We start from the raw sequence: 21214 nt of genomic DNA, 5'->3' as shown, positions 1-21214 counted from the left end.
CGAATATATTCAAATATTATTATTATAAAAAAAGATTTCTTTTCAGAAACAACACAAAAAACAAGGTATCGAGTGCTCGGATCCAATAAAACATATCCTTTGTTTGTTTTTATAACTTGATACATTGTTTTTTGTATTGTCCCTGTCAAATAAACATTTAAAAAATGAATATTAATTTTCATATTCGAATATACACGTTTTCCCCAAGGAATATTCGATATTCGAATATTAATTCACCAGCCCTATTCTGGACACATTATGTCCCTCACACCACTAACAATACCTGTGTGCAGTGTACCTGTACCTGTACCCCCCCCCCCCTGTTGCTGACGGTCTGTCACGTCTTTTCATCTCTTTTTTCTTCCACTTTTCTTCCTCATCTGCTGCTCCTCATTTCATTTGACTCGGGCCGTCCCCTCCCCCCCTGCTGTGCGGCTGTCTGTCCTCCCTTCATCTGGGGGAGGGATTGAAGGCTTGCCAGACACCTGCTAACTCTCCCTCTCTCTCTCCCTCTCCCTCTCTCTCTCTCTCCCTCCTGTCTCTAAAGCAGTGGTGTTCAAACTTTTTCATGTCAAGGACCCCCAAAATGATATGTATTTGGCCGCGGACCCCCATGTCAACATATTTTTGTTCCAGGGACCCCGCCAGAAGCAAAGATATGAGTTACAAATGTCTGTTTTAAGAAATATTATGTTCAACAAGATTTGCACACATTTTCACGATTTTTAAAAAATAGCCAAAGTATAAAAGGTATAACAGTGGTTAAAATTATTGTGATGCTGTGTTAACACATTTTGCCGGGGGCCCCCTGGAACACCCCCAAGGACCGCTGGGGGTCCCCGGACCCCACTTTGAGAACCAACGCTCTAAAGCAGTGGTCCTCAAACTTACCCCAAATTGATGTTTCTTGGCCCGTGGTCCCCCATCTGAAAACATTTTGTGCCAGGGACCCCCCATACAAGATTTGTGTCGTCAAAATGTTCCAAAAATATTCAACATTTTGTCACGTTTTTATTTTGAAGCTAACCGCCATCTGATTTTATCTCCAGGACCCCAGTCTATAATGTAAACCCCCTTGTTAGCTGGGGAGCCCCCACAAGAACCACATTGGGTCCCCGGACCACAGGTTGAGTGATAGGTTGCGTATCAATTTATAATCAATCGCAGTTTAGGCATTTAGCAGACGCTCGTGTCCACAGCGACTTGAACATCTGCGAGGTCGGAATAAGCAGAGTAAGCATGAACTCTATTCAATAAACAAGGTACATAATCACATATAAGAGTGCAGAGAGAGCAGCGCAGTGCCTCAAAGGTAAACAATGAACCTAGCATTAGGGCATTCACAGAATAGTCGAATATTCGGATAATCGAATATCAAAACCACTATTCGACGCTGTACATCAAAGTCGATTGGTCGCTGATAATTATTTTAATGAATGAATGAATTAATCAATTCTAAAATCATCAGGAAATGTTTTTTAGCTTAGTTTTGGTCTTTTTAAACTAATAAAAATTCAAGCAATGCCATGAATTATAGAGCTGAAACTAAAAGTTTGCTTTGAACGAGTATCTTTCTCTTCTTCGACGGTGGCTGAGGCATTGCTGCGTGCAGATAGGATAGTGGCAGCAGCCCTACTGAAGACAACATGCTGTGTTGCTTACCGTGTAGCCTATATATTCGAGGAGTGAGGACACATTTTCACACTCACTTGTAAACCCGTAGCCATTTGGGTACTTGGCTCGCGAATTTAGGGGGGGGGGGCTCGCGTTCGCTCTGTACCGTGCCGTACCTTGCGCGTGAAAAATGTACCAGCCAAATGCCGTCCTACTCCGTGTGGCCCCCATGACACCACTGTCCATGACATGTGTGGCCTAGAAGACCTAATATAAGAAACAAACAAAAAAACGTGAGATATGTCTCCGTAGTAGTAGCCATATCTTGGTCAATCGTTAGCCTAAATTCGAAAGAAAAGGTGGCAAGAAAGGGTACAGGGAGACTAGTGAAGCAGTGTTCATTTTGACAGCATGTAGTTTTAGTCACAGTCTTTTGAATAAAATTCCATTTAGTTATAGTCATATTTTAGTCATCTGAAATGGAGCTCTTCACAGGTCCAAAAAAACTGACCCGAACCAAAATGAAAGTGAAATTTGGTCCGATTTCCGAGCCGTTCCGAGATTTTCCAAGTTTAAATATGGAGATAAGAGGTTTCTGGAGGACAGCAACGAAATGGTCCCTCATTGCCACAGTAAACTGAAGGCCTCAAAAAACGGGACTCCTCAAGGCAACGGGGTGATGTCACGCTCCTACATCCATATATATATTTTTTAATACAGTCTATGATTGAGCCCCACGTGTATTTTGGGCTACATTAATTACTTTTTTCCTCTGTGTCTCTGTGCCCTCCCCCCACCCCCCCTCCATCCACTCTGAAGGTAAATCCATGCCATTGATTTAACCGGGGACGGCCCCTGTTATCCTTCATTTCTCTCGGGCAGAATTGGCCTATTCTTCACCCTCACACTCACTGTGCTTGAGTCAACCTGTTTAACCCATGAAGACCGGGAGGGATCTGTGTGACGTTTTTAGATTTCTTTGGGCTATTCAAAAATAGCAGATCTACAAGCTCATAGCGCGGCACTGAGCGCGCTATGAGCTTGTAGATCTACATTTTATTTTATTTTTTAAGTGAACATTTTTAACTAAAATCTTTGCTTCTAGGGGTTCTACAAATGTCTTCTAAATACTAACAGTTATTTTATTTATATATTTTTTGACTTATGTTGCTACTGTATATCAGTGGTTTTAAAAAAAATGTCATGTCAAGGACCCCCAAAATTATATGTATTTGTCCGCGGACCTCCCCATCTCAAAATATTTTGTTCCAAGGACCCCCAGAAGCAAATATTTGAGTTAAAATCTATATATATATTCAAAGATTTGCACAAATATTTCATGATTTTTTCAAAAATAGCAGATCAAGCTCATAGCGTGGCACTCAGTGCTGTGAGCGCTATGAGCTTGTATATTTACTATTTTTGAATAGCCAAAGAAATCTAGAAATGACACACAGATGCGTTCCCGGTCTTAATGGGTTAAGTGATCCTCCCCTCCTACCCTCCCTCCCTTCCAATCGCTGCCCCCCCCCTCCCCTCCCCCAACACATCTCAGCCTCCCACCCTCCTCTACTTTCTCAGCTCGGTCGTGGCCTCTCCGCTCTGGAAATGCAAACAAATCATTTGAAAGACGAACGTGTAGCACTTGATTTGTAGTTAAACCACATGAACCCTAGCCGTTCCCTATTCCTGGGCTTGTCATAATTGGCTCTATGCACAGCAGCCACATTGGAAAGAAATTGGGCCTCGTCTTACTTCCTTCACAGGTGTTACCAATGATACTAATGAAGCCTCTGTTCCATTCTGGTCAAACAGAGTCAGGGTGCTGATATTGTGCATGTTGACCATAGAGTTAAAAATAATAGAGAGGGCACCCGAAATCCCCTCCCATCCACTTGCATTGAGTTGCTCACCCAGTGCATGAAGCGAATTCACCCCTTCTTCCGGGTTGGAAAGTGTGATGGCCGTAGCCTATTTGGGGCCACTGTGATACGTTCTGCGTCACAGAAGTGACGCGTTTTACGTCACAGAGGTGCACGGCCCCGTGCGCAAGCTTGTGCGCAAGCTCGTGAGTCGAGCCCATTGGTCGAAACAGTTTTCGCTCGTACATTGTGCAGTGGCCCCGTCCGTTTAAGCTGCAGTACCTACGAATGGCCAGCATGTCCATTTCGCTTCAATGCAACCACTGGGTTCTGGGGGCTTGATGTTGACTCACTGGAAACACTCTGCTACACCAGTGGGTCTCAAAGTGTGGTCCAGGGACCCTCATGGTTCCTTGAGGGGGTTCCAAATGGACCCCTTACGGGTGTGTAACTCTGAGAGTGTACAAATGGAACCATTTGTACACTCTCAGAGTTATGGGGGTCCTTGAAATTAAAAGGTTTGAGAACCAATGTGCTACACTAAATGGAACAGAGCCTTCATTAGAATCATTGGTAACACCTGTGAAGGAAGTAAGGAAGAGGCCCAATTTCTTTCCAATATGGATGCTGTGCATATAGCCAATGGGTGAACATTTGGTGAAATAAAAGCAGATCTACAAGCTTGTTAGCTTGGCGAAGACATTTTGTGTCGGGGTGAAAAAGGCTGGGGATCAAGTATAGACTCCCTGGGGGGACCCTGGTCAACAAGGTGTATGTATAGGGTTCGAGTGGTTGATAGGTTTGTCTCCACCTGGCCTGGACGGACTGCCGAAGGCTGGAGATAATGTTTTTGCTCCTGTCCGTCCGTCGGTCTGTCCATCCGTGAGCAGCTTATCTCCGGCACCGTTGGACCCAGCGCCGTGAAACTGTGCATGCAGTGCACACACTCCCAGTACTGGGATTGTTCAAATTGGCACTATAACAGGCCGATTCACGTTTTTTGGCCTGGAACCGTAAGTCATACAATCAAAAATCGAATGTTTCCCTGAATCCCTTGGCTCATGACGCTAACTCCCCACATAGGCCACACCCAACACAGTTTTTGCTACTACTCCGAACAATTGTGTCCAAACCTCACACAAATCAGTACACAGTATCTCTGGAGTCACGTGATCAAGATGTATCAGTCAGATCTTTCACATTCCATTCCAACGGGCAATGACTGACTTCCAGAATTCGCGGGCCCTGGGTGGGTATAGGCAACACCGGCCTGGCAGAGACCTTGCTCCGAGGAGCGCACTCTTCTAGTTTCACATTTTCATGTGCATGTGATTTTTCTTACATTTGTATTCCCTTCATAACTTCCCAAATAGCCACGATGAGCTGTACTCCGTAGTGTAAAGCATAATTTATGCTCCGTCGTGCGACACTGTCGCTCGCTGAAAGAATTAGACCTGCGGTGTGGCGCGTCAAAAACGGCCAATCTACAAGCTTGTAGATCGTCTGTTTTCTACACTTAACCACTTAAACCCCAGCATCCGCGCTGTGAGGTAAGCGCTCGCTGAAAATAGCCGATCGACAAGCTTTGTGAGCTTGTCGATCGCCTATTTTCCAGCGAACGCTTTCTCCACAATAGCGGAAAACGGATAAGACACTAGTATAGAGCCCTGAGGGACTCCGGCCAACCATATGGGGTTTAAGCATAGAGTTAAAAATAATAGAGAGGGCACCGGAAATCCCCTCCCATCCACTTGCATTGAGTTGCTCACCCAGCGCATGGGCCGAAATCACCCCTTCTTCCGGTTTGGGAAATGTGACGGGCGGAGCCTATTTGGGGCTTCTGTGACGCGTTTTGCCTCACCTCGGTGCACAGCCCTGTGCGCAAGCTCGTGAGTCGAGCCCATTGGTCGAAACCGTTTTCGCTCGTTCATGCACAGTGGCCCCAGCCGTTTTGAGCTGCAGTTCCATATCAATGGCCAGCATGTCCAATGCGCTTCAATGCATCCACTGGGTTCTGGGGGCTTGGGTTTAAGTGGTTAATTTGCCTCTCTTCTTGGTGGCCTCATCTCTGCGGTCATTTCCTCTGACACGCGGCGGGGTCTCTGGTGGAAGTGCTCTCGCTTTGAATAGATTCATTAATCAGCCTCTCTCTGCGGCGTCTCCCTGATCTATCGCCCATGTATCGCCCCGTTCCTCTCTTAACAAGCCTATCACAGTAAATAATTCATGCAAGCTGACATCGCACGACGCGTCAATCAGCTTGTTCAGCTTTTAGGTACAGACTGATGAAGAGGCTCGAAACGTCACGTCCATTTGGTGGAAACCACTTTTAAACTTTGGATTTATATTTTGACACCAATACTTTTGTACGTCTACCTGAGTAAATTTTGAATTCCGGGGCTTTTGCTTGTAACAGAGTATTTCTACATTGCAGTATTCATACTTTAACTTAAGTAAGAAATGTGAGGACTTTTTCCACGGCTGCTGCGGACTCTCTGCACTTGATTGATTCTGGTGCTGCCGGAAAATATTATTTGAAGGCGTAGCGAGAGCGTTGGAGACAGATTGCATGTGGGCAAGCCAAATGTGTGTGTGAAGTAAGGCTTTTTGCAATGGTCCGATGCCCACTCCTATAGCCTCCTATCTATCACCATTGCCCAGTGCTTCAGCAGGCTGGAGCACAGTATAGACAGATAGAGAGAGAGAGAGAGAGAGAGAGAGAGAGTGAAGGTCAGTGAAGCCTTAACCAAACTGTTGTGGATATATACAACTATCATTCATAAATACTGTGGATATATACAACTATCATTCATAAATACTGTACAACTATTAATCATACAACCACAAAATAGGAGGCACGGTGGCGCAGTCGGTAGCGCTGTCGCCTCACAGCTAGAAGGTCCTGGGTTCGATTCCCGCCGGGGACGCTGTGGGCACTGGGGGCGTGTCTTCTCCTCCGCGTCATCAGCGCCCATACCCTAGGTGGGGTTGGCGAAAGGGCCTACTCTGTGTGGAGTTTGCATGTTCTCCCCGTGTCTCCAAGGGTAGTTAATACCCTCACAAAAACATGTAGTAATCCTGGTCACTATACCGCCTCCCCCATGACAGCCGGGGCGCCTGATGGAGGGGAAGGGAACTGGTTGGAATAACGTGTTCCTTCCACGCGCTACGTCCAACAAGGGAAACTCCCCCCTGTCAGGTGACAAGAAGGTCAGTTGGCTCTCATGCCTGAAGGAAGCATGAGCTCGGCCCTGGTCTCCCTACTGTGGGTGTAATGCTGGTGTAGGGCTGGTGTAGCGCCCAGGATCACTTAGGAAATTGGCACCGGGTGAAATAAATGGGTTACAAAAATCGCGGGATAAAAAATTTAATAAAAAAAAATACAACCACAAAATAATACAGGAAAACATGTTGTTCAAAACATGGGTAATACTGGCTTCGGCGTAGGACCCAAAAAATGTGGCATTCGTCGCTGTCGGGTAGAAACGAATGTCCAAAACTGTTTCTTTTCAGAAAATGTTTAAAAAAAAAGAACCAATGTAGTTATTATTTAGCCGCAAGCTCGTGTTTATCATTTTCATTGATTAAATGTTCATAAAACCCAGTCACACTTAACCACTTTCACTTAAAACACTTTTTATAGAGTGTGAAGATCGGCTACTTTTGCTGCTGTAGCGCAACACACTTTGTACGACAACGTCGGGTGTTCATTTCTAATTTGCGAAGAAAACATGAGGTTGAAACATGGAGATATGAGGTTTCGTAGTGCCCCTCCCTCCATTGGACGCCAGTGGGCGAGTCTCCTCCTTCACTACCAGTAAAGAGAAGGTTATTTCACATCGTTGTGTCTTGCGGAAAAAAACGTGTATGTCCAAAACCGGTTGTAACCGGTTGTCATTGTAAAAACATTTCAAAATGGTAAAAATAGCCGACCTACAAGCTCACAACGCGTCGCGATGCGACGCGTTGTGAGCTTGTAGGTCGACTATTTTCACCACTTATGTGCGACACTCTTGTATAACGAAGTGAGGCATTAATTTCCCAAAAAAGACATAAAAAGTCTAAATATAGAGATACAAGGTTTCCGCCCGACATGGCGACGCCATGGTGCCACGGCGTCTCCCATGACGCACGTGAACCTTTCAGAGAGTCACCTTCAGCCATTAGTCACCGTCCTCCTTCCTGTCCTCCTCCTCTACCCCTCCTTCCCTCTCGTTCCCCTCCTCCTCCTCCTCTCCACTTAACTTTATTACATTTGGACAGAGAGGAATTTATAACCCAACTAAGGGCCACAGGGTCCCCTAATGGAATGGATACCAGTTACGCCATAGATTTATTAAAACATAGCAGGAGTTATTCCTCGCACGCAAAACGCAAAGCAAGCCGCTCACTGCCTTCAAGTCCAATGTCTGCTCTGTCTCTCTCCCTCTCTCCCCCTCTCTCTCTCTCTCTCTCTCTCTCTCTCTCTCTCTCTTTCTCTCTCTCTCGCTGTCTTTGTTACCGTCTCTCCCTCCATTTCTTTTTCTCCGTCTCACCCCCTTCTGTGTATCTCTGATTTGTATTTCTGAACTGTATGAACCCTAGCGTCCCTGTTCTGGGCGTGCCATAAGAGACGAACCGTGTCCGGCCGTCTTCAAGCTGTTTTCGGTTGTAGAGGGGGGGGGGGGACCCTGGTTAACGAAGTCTATAGGGTTTAAAGGGATAGTTCACCCCCAAATTACTTTTTTTCTATCGATTAGTCACCCCATGGAGACTTGAATTCATCGATATTTTTTTGTTGTTTTTGTTTTTTAATTTGATGACCAGCGTACCGGAGGTTCTGGTAAGAGATATCAAGTTATTGGCTTAGGAATGCGATTAAAAAAAATATATATCCATGAATCTGTGACTAATCGATAGAAAAAAGTAATTATTTTGGTGAACTATCCCTTTAAGTATATAGGGTTTAAGTGGTAAATGCCTTATAACGTGAAGGGTTCGGGTCTGGGGACCACCAGGGTGTCCAAATGGACTCTTACAGGGTAAAATAAACACAGAGGGTTTTACAGTGTAGACTGGGGTCCCAGAGATTATAAAAAATTAAATAAAATTAATGGTATGGTCTACGCGCGGTCTGATGCATATCAAACTGGGGGTCCTTGGGGAAAAAAAGAAAACAAAATCGAATCACTGTTCTACCGCACGGGGCGGGGCCTAAACGTCAGACCGGTTTACACTGGTTTGTGTCCGTTGTGGTGTCGTGGGATCGTCAGGCAGAGCGGGCCAGGGAGAGGATCAGAGGATTCGTAATCTGATGCTCCTGTGTGTCTGGACGCCGTCAGGGCCGGGTCCTCAATGTCTCAGCGTGTCCGACATAAATGGCATCAAGGTGAAGCAGGCGGAGGGCAAGGACTGTGCTGATTGGAGGAGCCGATAAGAGGGAGGCGGACCTGCTGACGTTGGGAGTCGATGCTGGTTCTCTTTAACATTTTGATGTCAAGGATAGGACTGTCACCATTACAGATTCCACTCAAATCATTGCGATTGACGATTTCATTGTGTGTTTGGCATTGAACATTGGATTATTATTTAAAAACTAAATTTCTGTTTGCCGTTTAGGTTTCGCAATAAAACATTGCACACCTGGGGCAGATATGACAAATAACAGAAATATACAAAGAAATTACTGACATATTTAAAGGTAGGGTAAGTGATTTACTTTGGCTAAAATAAGTGTTAAATAGCTCTATATTCTGATAGTACTCGTTGCTATAGAGTGTTTGTTCAGTAAAAGGAGTCTGCCATGTGTCTCCAGCTCTTTATTAAACAGAAAAGGCAGAACATTTTCAGTGCTCTCTCCTGATTGGCTTAAATGTTGTCACCTACCTGAAAATGTACTATATTCTGTTTACTAAAGAGCTGGAGAGCTCTTTAGTGACCGAACAAACTGTGACCGAACAAACGCTCTGTAGCAATGATTACTATCAGAATATAGTATTTTAACCTTTTAACAAAAACTAAAAAAATACCCAAAAATATCACTTACCCTACCTTTAATAATTTTGTAGAAATAGTTGATCTACAAGCTCACCACGCGTCACGAAAGGTTTTCAACATGGATACAATTATGACCATTATGCAGGCCTAGTCAAGGACCCCCCAAATTGATAATGTATTTGCACCCATCTGAAAATATGCCATAAGAGAAGATTTGTGTTGATTTTTCTAAATGTTTAAAAAATATATTTTTGAATAGCCAAAGTATAAAATGGGATTAAAGTGTTCCTTATTTTGGTGGCGACCCCCTTGATCCCCCTCCCCTCAAGGATCCGTAGTGGACCCCCACTTTGAGAACCTCTGGTGTAATAACAAGTATTGCGGTCCATTCAGCCGGCTGCACTTGGTCTTGAAAAAATCGCAGCCTTCGCTGACTCAGCCAAGGATTTATATAGCGGCGTAATTCCACAGTCGATTCAATTCAATTTTATTATGCTGCTGAATCACAACAAGTTGTCTCCAGACACTTTACATATAGAGCACAGACCTGATGGCAGCAGAGAAACTCCCCCTTAACTCATTTAGACCGGGAAATAATCTGTGTCAATTTTAGATTTCTTATATGTAGATAAACCAGCTCATAGCGCGACACTCGAGCTTGTAGATCTGCTATTTTAAAAGAATCGTGAAAGTTTTTGCAAATCTTTGAATATATATATATTTTTAAAGCAAACATTTGTAACTCAAATCTTTGCTTCTGGGCAATTCTACAAATGTACAAACAGTTTTCTGAAAAACGTATATGGTGCTTTAATATCAGTGGTATCAATATCAACTTTTTTCATGTGAAGGACCACCCAAAATGATATGTATTTGGCCGCCAACCCCCATCTCAAAATATGTTGGTCAAGGTACCCCCCAGAAGCAAAGATTTGAGTTACAAATGTTCCCTTTAAAAAATACTCAAATATTTGCACAAATGGTCAAGAATTAAAAAAAGAAATATAAGGCACTCGGTGCCGTGCTATGAGCTTGTACATCTGCTATTTTTGAATAGCCAAAGTATAAAATATGGATTAATTGGTTAGACAGATGCATTCCCGGTTTGAATGGGCTAACTGGAAGAAACGTCTGGCAGAACCAGACTCAAGAGTGGCCGGCCACCTGCCTTGACTGTGTCGGAGGGGAAAGAAGGAGAGAGAGAGAGAGATATAAGCAACAGCAACAACAACTGTAATAACAGCAATAACGATAATAGCATTTATAATAATAGTACAGCAGTCCACACTCGCGTTCCATTGGGAAAACCTTGATCTGTAGCCGGGAGCCTGCCCTCCATACACTGTTAGTCTGTAGCTGTACTAGTGATCTGTCGTGATCTCTTTATGTGGAAGACTAATACTCCATTACCCTGAGTTGTGTGTGTTTTCATGGTTTTCATATTGGCACTGCAGATTAGACCTAAATCTTTTTTTCCTTTTTTTTTCATCCCACGATTTTTGTAACCCATTTTTTCACCCAGTGCCAATTGCCTAAGCTGTAATCCTGGGCGCTACTCTCCCTCTGCCGGCATGGGGAGAGCCCCAAACTGAGCTCATGCTTCCTTCAACGTATGAGGAGCGAGCAGGCCGCTTCTTATCACCTGACAGGGGGAGTTTAGGACGTAGCACATGGTGGAAGGAACACGTTATTCCAACCCAGTTCCTTTCCCCTCCTTCAGGTGCCCCGGCTGACCAGGGCGAGGCAGTATAGAGACCAGGATTACTGCATGTTTTTTTGTGAGGGTACCTACCCTAGGGGACACGGGGAGAACAGGCAAACTCCACACAGAGTAGGCCCTTTCGCCAAACCCACCTAGGGTATGGTACTTTCTAGCTGTGACAGACAGCACTACCAACTGCGCCACCGTGCCCCCAGAAATCATCTTTTAACATTTACCGTTTTACCGCCTTTTAGAGGCTTCTGCATTGAACTTGAACTTGACTCAAATCATCTACTGTGATGTTTTCCTGCCTCTCCTTGCAGATAATGAGTTCCTTTGCGGAATGAAATGAGAATTGCTCGAAGGATGCTTTGAAGCACAGCCGTTGTAATGTGCCCGTAGCTCACAATACATCTCTCCTCGAGTACCTGCCTACTGTATGCACTCAAAGGCAATGCTAATCAGCAGGTTAAAACCCCGCTGTTCGTTCAGGTTTTGCATAACAAGCCACTCCATACATAATGCATGTTGCAGCCTTTAGCAGGCGTCATTTCCTGTAATGAGTGCTAATGATGATACTGATGAGGGAAACCTCTCAAGCCGTAACCCTGTGCACATAAGAAGGTATTGAAAGAGATTTTTTTTTATTTTTTTTAATATAAGATAATATTTGTAACTCAAATCTTTGCTTCTGGGCATTCTACAAATGTCAAATCCTAACAGTTTTTTGAAAAACGTATGTTTCTTTATCAGTGGTTCTCAAACTTTTTCATTTCAAGGACCCCCAAGATTATATGTATTTGGCCGCGGACCCCAATCTGAAAATATTTTGTAATAGGGCCCCAAAGATTTGAGTCAAAAATGTTCCCTTTAAAAACATATATTCAAATATTTGCACAAATGTTCGCGATTTTTCAAAAAAATTGCAGATCTACAAGCTCATAGCGCGCCACTCTGTGCCGCGCTATGAGCTTGTAGATCTGCTGTTTTTGAATAGCCAAGGAAATCTTAAAACGACACGGATGCGTTCCCGGTCTTAATGGGTTAAAACCCTATATACTTGCATCAAATTCCGAAAATAGCAGATCTGCAAGCTCACGCGCTTGTAAAGTAGCCATGAGAACAAAATGGTTCCTGTATGACGCTAGTTTGTCAGGAGCTCTCCTGTTTTCTTAGCAGCTTGATGTACTGTACATGTACACCCCCTGGACATGACGCTGGTATGTGGCATTACCCCTCTGTGTGTGTCCAAGTGTCAGTGTGTCCTTGAGCAAGACACTTAACCCCCTAACTGCTTCCGATAAGCCGGTTGGTGCCCTGCATGGTTTCCTCCGCTGTCGGTGTGTGGATCTATGGGTGAACGGCTGAAAGTGAAATACAACGTGAAGTGCTTTAGGAGAAAGGCGTGATATAAACGCGGTCCATTTAGCTAGTGTGGTTTTTCCCTTCCCTTAAACATTCCGTAAGCCTTCCCCGCGCCGCACCGTTCCTCCTAATTATGACTGAAAGCTTTTCATTTCGAGGCCTCAAAGAGGATTACTTATTTAATCAATGGCCTTTTTATTTATGACAATCCAATACACGCGTACCCACATGGGGAGGATAGAAGGCACATAATGTGATTTAAGACTGCAAAGCTCTAAAATAGATTTAGGCCCTGCCGTGTGCGTCGAATGCCAAATGCAAACTAAATGTCATGGTTTTGTGTCTTTACTGTTGTTTCTTTGCAGGTACGGAGCAGTATAGTAAATATTCTGGCTACGCTGAGAGTTACAAGTGGAAGCACAGCCACACGGATGAGACGCCCAGGTATTAAACATTTGTATCTTGGATGTTCCAAATCATACACCATCACTAAATGCGGCCCGCAGGTTAATGTCGGAATACTGATAAATTATTGATTTCAGCTGTTACAATTCTAAACATGACCTGCTTTAATTACTTCAGTCTATATTAGTAGCTTAGTGACTAGTATTAAAATTCTATTGTCTTGAACAACAAAACAAATTAAAATCAGGATTACAATTCAAAAATAGCAGATCTACAAGCTATTTTTGTGTGACATAGAATGGTGAAATATACGGCATTAATTTACAAAAGAGGTTTCTGTACAGTATATGCAATGTGGCCCTCTAGTCTAGAGTGAGTGTGGAAATAAAGTGTCCCTCTCCATCATCAAGTTCCATCACCCCTGTTCCAAGTGGACCCTTACGATTCCATTTGGTACCATTTGGACACTCAGAGTTATAATTAACTCTGAGGATTTTACAGTGTAGATTAGGGTCCCAGAGATAAAAAGATAGATAGTTAGATAGATGGATATCAAAATGGGGGTCCATGGCATATATGCAGACATATCCTGTTCTCATGATTTGTTTCTTAGGTTTGTATTTCTTGACCACAAATGTAGTTTAGATAGCATGTTGTTTAGACCATTGGTTCTCAAAGTGGGGTCCGGGGACCCCCAGTGGGCCATCGGGGGGTTCCAACGGGTCCCCAGCAAAATGTGTTAACATAGCATCACAATAATTTGAACCACTTTAACCTTTTATACTTCAAAAATAGCAGATATACAAGCACTCTATGCCGTGCTATGAGCTTGTAGATCTGCTATTTTTGAAAAATCTTGAACATTTTTGCAAACCTTTGAATATATATATTTTTAAAGCGAACATTTGTAACTCAAGTCTTTGCTTCTGGGGGTCCCTGGAACTAAATGTTTTGAGATGGGGGTCCGCGGCCAAATACATATCATTTTGGGGGTCCTTGACATGAAAAAGTTTGAGAACTGAGGTGCCACACTGCTCTCTCTCTATTCTATGCATTTGATTATTTACCTTGTTTATTGTAAGTCGCTCTGGAGAAGAGTGTCTGCTAAATGCCTAAATTGTACGGCCTAATGCACATCAAACTCAGGGTCCAAAAGAAAAAGGTTGAGAAACACTGTACAAAGTCAAGGTCACTGGTTGGGAAATAAAGAAGGACCCTGCTGGGTCTCCTTGTGGTGAACTGGTCTGTCTGGTTCTCCTGTTTCCAGGGACGACTGGCAGAGACGGTGTACGGAGATAGTGGCCCTGGACGCCCTCAAGTTCAGAAACTTCCTGGAGCAGTTCCACCCCGAGAAGATGACCAGAGAACTCAATAAGGTGACACGTGTGTGTGTGTGTGTGTGTGTGTGTGTGTGTCAGGCGCGTATCGTCATTGGGGCCAACGAGGCCATGGCCCGGTCTGTAAACCCAGCTTGTCCCTGTGTAGGGGCAAGATCCAGGGGGAAAAAAACTAAAAATCAACATTAGCAGCCCCTCACCCTATTCTGTTGTAGCCGACCACAGAAAGTCGCCTTTGTTTTCAAATGGGGCTCATTTGCATTCGGCCAAATTGTTAATGAGTGGCCATTAACACATTGACTGCCAATCACGTAGATCTACGCGAACCGCTTTAAAGCCGCCACGTGCCAATCGCGTAGATCTACGTGAAGTGAAAAAAATTCCAATTTTCCCAAAGACCAAGGAGATATGATTAGTTGAAGATCTAGACTCCTATCCACTTCCTTGTTAACTTAAAACTTAAAAATGCTGTATTTCGGCTCCTGAGTACTTTTTTTTTCCAATGAAAAACTCTGGCACTGGCTAAAAAAATATGAAAATAATTCTGGCAGTTAATGTGTTAAAAACCAGTTTAGCCGTCAAAGCGGTTCTGGCCCGGTTCTGGCCCGGTCAACGTTAGAATCCACTGGTGTGTGTGTGTTTGTGTGTGTGTGTGTGTGTGTGTGTGTGTGTGTGTGTGTGTGTGTGTGTGACTGTGTGTGTGTGTGGATTCTGACCAACAATGCTACTGGCATAACTGCCTTTGTGGATTTCCTTGTTACATGGGCAGTTTGTATTTGACCAGTTTTAGACAAGGTAAGTTTATATGTATTTATTACACGGCTTGGTTGAATGTTTGATTCTGATTGGTCAATCGCTGAATTCAGCGGCGTGTCATTTCCGAATAATGACAGCTGAGCTCAATAACAGACCGCTGTTTAATCAAAGACTCAGAGCACCTGCTCTGCTGCTTGAAGTTTATGCTGTATCCAACATGACAGCCATGTAAACAAACACACAATGTCATGTACAGCTAAACGTTGCTCTCAAGAATGTTTTTGAAAACATTTGAAAGCGAGAAATAGACAATGCAATAACCGAAAATGTATTCTATTTGAATACAATACACTTCCTTGTTTTCCGAGGCGACCGTGTTGCGCTGGGCCGACGGCCAGCGCAACACTTATAGAATACACTTATAGAATACTTTTGTCCCTTACGTATAGCACATTTCAACAACAAGGCAATGTGCTTTACATAAAACATATCATAAAAAGTCTAACACCCATCTTCTTAATAGGAAACACAGGACCCAGAGCTTACCACTTAATACTCTATATACTTCTTTGGCCGGTGTCCCCCAGGGCTCTGTACTGGGTCCACTGGGTCCACTCCTTTTTTCAAGAATAGGGATCTAAGGGTCCATGTGGTTACGCCATAAGTAGTACTTTATCATACGACAATTGTGGAAAAATATTAGGGATGCCACCGATTATTCGATTTTTCGAATATTCGTTACAGTCTCCATAATCGAATATGATTTTTAAAAATCGATTTTAATTATTTTTTTTTTTTAATTATTATTTTTTTTTTTTCTTTTTTTTCTTTTTTTTAATTTTTTTTATGCCTTAGTTTCAATCAAAATATATGCTAATACTAATAATAGTAATATTATAGTCTTAATAATTGTAAATGGCCACAGTTTGTTTTACTGTAAAGTGGAGGAAGCCAGCTGCGCTGTCTGTGCAGACTCAGAGTGCTGCTGCAGCCACACACTCAGGGCCGGATTGGCCGTCGGAAGGACCGGGACTATTCCCGGTGGCCTGCATCCTAAAAAAAAAAAAAAAAAAAAAGTTTTTTTTTTTTTTTTTTTTTTTTGTCATTGGGGGGGGGGGGGGGGGTTACGGTGCTGTCGAATAATCGAATAATATTCGCCAGGGCTGTCGAATATTCGAATTGGCTCAAGGTCAGATTGTGGCATCCCTAAAAAATATGCGAGCTACAAAGCTTGTAGATCTGCTATAACATTTTTTAATAAGAAAGGATGTTTTGATGCCTGCAGTCTTGTCATAGTACTCTTCTCAATTTTGTGTCAACTTTGAACTTGTATCCATATCTTGTTCACCTCCGTGTTGAAAATGTTTCACGTCGAGCTGCAGCCATTGCAATGAATTGAGTTGTAACAAGAGGAAGAGACACCGTTCAGCACAGTGACAAATGACAGCAGCAATCACTTCCAGCTGACAGGACTGTCATAGCTGTACGGCTTATTATTGGGTGTTGCCATAAATCTAGCAGTACAGGATTATGCGGGAAAGAACACGTTTTTGGACGGCGTATCATCGCTGTCGGGTGGAAACCTTTTATGCCCCAAAACCCTTACATTTCAGGAAAGGTAAAAAAAGAACCTGTGTTCCAATGGATCCAACGTAGTTATTATTTAGTCACAAGGTCTTCTAATACTTTTCATCGGTTCAATATTAACGCATACTGTGTCATTTTAGATTTTTTTCGCTATAACCATCATTCAAAAATAGCAGATATACAAGCTCAACTGCTCTTTTTGAAAAAGAATAAACATTTTGTGCAAATCTTTGAATACATCTATTTTTTAAAACATTTTTAACTCAAATCTTTGCTTCTGGAGTTTTTTTTTTTGAGGAACAAAATATTTTACAAATGTTTGCTTTAAAAAAAATACATGTTCAAAGACATTTTCACGATTTTTCAAAAATAGCAGATCTACAAGTTCATAGTGCGGCACTCGGTGCCGCACTATGAGCTTGTATATCTGCTATTTTTGAATAGCCTAAGAATTCTAAAATGACACAGATACTTTCATGGTCTAAATGGGTTGATAAAACCCACACACAGAATTAATCACTTTAACTTTAACTTTAACTTTTTTCATGACACTCTGGAACGAGGAAGTAGGGCATTCATTTTTGAAATATGGAGACACAAGGTTTTTGCCCGACAGCGATGTTCTGCCATATAGATTTGAAAGAGACAAACAATAGCCTCGTTACAATAGTTTTACACTTGCCTCGGACAGTCTCAACTAATAAAAGACTCTGTGATTTATAACATCTTTGAATTTAGCTCTGAGCTGATTTAGTGGCTTATTTGCCGCGTTCTACTGTATGACTCACTGTTCTGCTTAACCCATTAAGACCTGAGGCCGATTCTTAAAATGATTTTTAAATCTTATATATATATATATATATATATATATATATATATATATATATATATATATATATATTAAAACAAATATATATATAAACAAATATTTTGTTCCACGGACCCCCAGAAGCAAAGATTTGAGTCACAAATGTTCGCTTTAAAAATAAATATATTCAAAGATTTGCACAAATTTTCAAAAATGGCAGATCTATAAGCTCATAGCGTGGCACCGAACCCATGGGATAAAAACCCTCAATCAATCCCAAATTTCTTTGAGGGTTTTGAACTCAACGCACCGCCAAATTTCTAGTTTTTATTTATTTATTATTTGACATTTTTCATTCTTTTTTGTTTTTACCAGGTGCTTGAAGAGCGCCGGGTCAATGAAGAGTCTGACCTACTAGTCATCCTCGACATATTTGCATCATGTTCGACATATTCGCAACATGTTTTCAATCATTGGCTGTCCTGGCTGTCCTTCACTCCTTTAAGCCAATGGGGACACTTCCCCGTTTTGCTTGTCCTTTAAGCCAATGGGGAGACGGGCCATCCTCCCATGCCTCCCCTGTGTCTCTTCTCCCCCTCTTTCATTCACTCTGCTGCGACTGACGAACGTGTCACCGCCCGGCCGTCAGCGCTGTAATGTCGCTCATTCATTCATTTGCTCCATGTGTGTAGGCTCAGAAGCTCATTTACGTGGGCATTGGGCAACAGTCTAACCTCCGCGACCGTTCGGTTGATGTTTCGGTTGACAAAGACAGCAGTTAGTTGAGCCCTGTTTGGTTGCTACTGGGCATGCTAATGAGTGCTAACAGTAAATGTATGCTAACATACACACATACGCACACGCACCCACCCAGAGACGCATGTTTTCCTTGTTTGTTTGTTTTTTTGTTTTCATTGCTGCCAGATCCCACTTGATGTTGTGTGGGAGTGTCGACTGGTCCATGTCGTATTGAATAACTGCTAGCTTTAATAATGTCTGTAGACTTGGACTTAAGTGTAAGATCTTTGGAAGGAGTATTCTTCCAAAGACGACGACACGATCTCCCACCATGCAACAGTGCGTGTTACCCAAACAATAAGGGCCTTTCCCTTTGGGCTCAACCTGCTTCCAGGAGAAATCTGTGGAGTTTAATTTCCACATATCTCTGCAATGCTGTCTCAGAATGAGATTGTATCCGCCATATATGTACAGCTCTTCATTGTAGACAAAGGTTCCATGGTGCTGACGTTGTGCTGGAAGAAGCTCTGCAGAAGGTGTGCTCAGCCAACAGTTGGTCTGTGTGTCAAACACTCTGATGTTGTTGTCCTGGTGCCCTACGCCCCCAAATACAAACATCTTTGTCCCGATGATGGTGGCAGAGTGACGTAATGAAACAGGTGCCGGAGTGCCTCTGGCGTTAATTAAAGACCAGACCATTGTTGTGGTGTCCAACTTGTAGATGTCATTAGTGCATCCAGTCGAAGTGTATCCTCCATGGATATACATGACCTTCCCCAAGGCACAGGCTGAGTGCTCACTTCTCGCCTCTGGAACAGTTCCAGAAACCTTGGGCTTGAACCATCTGTGGTTGTGAACATTAAATGCATGAAGAACGGTGTCCTCGTCTCCCCTGATATAATACAAATCGTCATCTTCTGTTATTTCGCAATTCACTCTCCCACCCCAGATGTAGATGATATCTTCCATCAGCACAGCTGTGTGGAAGTAGCGCATGGAGGGAACATCAAAGGAAGGTTTTCCTCTTCTAGTTTCCTCTTCTCGGGTTTCACTCGTCCAGCGCAAAGATGCTGTGTTGAAGACATGCACATCAATTGGACCCGTTTTGTCTTCATTCACTGTTTGGTAGTACCCGCCAAAGACGTAAATCTTGTCCTCCACGGGCACAGCAGCATCTCCAATGAAGTAGTGTCCCTCTCGTGCTCCTCTTTTGTTCAGGGGTAAAGACCAGCGCAGCATCTCTATCCCAATCTCTCTGTATCTATCTCTCTTTGTCTTTCTCTGTCTCACTCTGTCCCCGTCTGTCTCTGTGAGTCTCTGGAGATGTCGCCTTGAAGAGCTTGAGTTTGTGGTTTTAATCCAACTTGCTATGAGAATGCAGCCCTTTTTATACCGTTCCACTAAGGGATTCGGGTCATCGTGGTGATGTCAGCATGAGTCAGCTATGACCATATATGAAGATCCATGATGTCAGACGTAGATGTATTGGTCGGCTCCATACATGGAGATCCTGGTGATGTCTACCTGTGTCCCTTTTATGCCCTTTGTGGGGTACTGATCTAAAGTCAAGAGTCAGACAGTGGTGGTACAAGCCCATATATGGGTATTTATTTAGAAATTGCACAGAGGTACTGGTAATACGTTCGACTCATAAGGTAAGTATCTAATAATAATGAATAACTATAACAGAGGTTCTTCCCAGGTTTGGGGCCCAGTCCATTCGTCAATTATTCAGGTATTGTTTGATACGTTTACACAGGAGGTAATGGGGCAGGTACTGTTTTACACTTTTAGTGACTTTTCACGGGAAGGTCCATTCTCTGGTAGGAGGCCCAGTCCATTCGTCACATTAGCGTCACTGTTTATACATGTTCCATACGCTTCTGTCTGTTCACCATGGAGAGCCAGTGAGTACTGAGACAGAGCAGAGAGTGTTTGTAGCTGACGCCCGTCCGGTCACACAGGTGCGCTGAGTTGGGGTTGATCCAGCAGGTAGATTGGAAGGTACCGCCCCTCGATGATGCGGCCTAGGCTGCAGCGCTGTCTCCTGGTCCTCTCTCAGTCTCTCATCCACTGTCTCCCCATGGTGCGGCGCTTACCTTACAGGTGGTCCCCTAGCGAGACTCCACACCATATATAGAGATCTCTAAATCTGTCAGTCCTTGTCCCCTTTACACCCATATATAGAGATCTCTGTATCTGTCAGTCCTTGTCCCCTTTACGCCCATATATAGAGATCTCTGTATCTGTCAGTCCTTGTCCCCTTACGCCCATATATAGAGATATCTCTCTGTCCAGTCCTTGTCCCTTTTATGCCCATATATGGAAATCCCTGATGTCATCAATAGTCTAAATCAGTTGTTTTTTTGGCGACCCCCGTTCCATTTTCAAAAGTTAAATAAAAGAGAAGGTTCAAGTTCGGATTTTTATTTTATTTTATTGTGCTGTCCACAAATGTTGCCTCTCAATTAGGCTAACTAGATGTTTGGGCCGCTTCGTGGCCCACACATCTAGGCCCGATCATATCACAGTCAGATCTGAATTGTTCAGATCTGAAGACTTGTGCCAGCTTTTCTTGCTCAGTTAGCGGTCTTGGCTGTGGCATGTCCTTGTAGTTGGCTAGAGTACTTCCCATTTGTGACAGCTCATCGTCAATGGCAAGTAGCACCTGATTGTGTATAAATGCTTTGTCTACTGCATCTGTAGAGCACCTCTGTGCAGTGGCTTCCTTATGGACAAAGTCATGGGCCAGGAGTAGTTTCAAGTGGAATCTCTCCCTGGAGCACTGCTACATTGGACATCCGTGCTATTGTCCTTGGAGTTTCTCCTTCCATGGGATGATTCACTCTTTTCCTCCACATGTGGGTCTAAGTATTCCAAGTGTAATGTTCTGGAATCTCCATGTGAAGATATTTCCTTGCATTATGGTCAGTGTTGTTTAGCTGGAAGAAGGCCATCAATGTAGTGGGTTTGGCTGCTGTCAGGGCCTCCTGTGCATGGCCTTCTTTGAAGATGATATTTTGTTGGCCCTCGGTGCGGATAGCAAGATTGATGACTGCAGGGA

At 43.4% G+C, this 21214-nt stretch overlaps 1 protein-coding gene across 2 annotated transcripts in view; it reads left to right on the top strand.

Moving 5' to 3' along the window:
- Positions 1–21214, top strand: part of LOC308100923 (poly(ADP-ribose) glycohydrolase-like) — an 88354-nt gene that overhangs the window by 53111 nt on the left and 14029 nt on the right. For both annotated transcript variants that reach the window (XM_080450123.1, XM_080450122.1), the window contains 2 exons: positions 12885–12963; positions 14192–14300. In XM_080450123.1, coding sequence (XP_080306249.1) covers positions 12885–12963; positions 14192–14300 — 188 coding nt within the window. The remainder of the gene's footprint in view (positions 1–12884; positions 12964–14191; positions 14301–21214) is intronic.

This window comes from Gymnoscopelus braueri, assembly GCF_963280865.1.
Source record: "Gymnoscopelus braueri genome assembly, chromosome: 14".
Taxonomy (NCBI): domain Eukaryota; kingdom Metazoa; phylum Chordata; class Actinopteri; order Myctophiformes; family Myctophidae; genus Gymnoscopelus; species Gymnoscopelus braueri.
The sequence above is the reverse complement of the archived record's forward strand: the minus strand, read 5'-3'. Positions and strand labels throughout refer to the sequence as shown.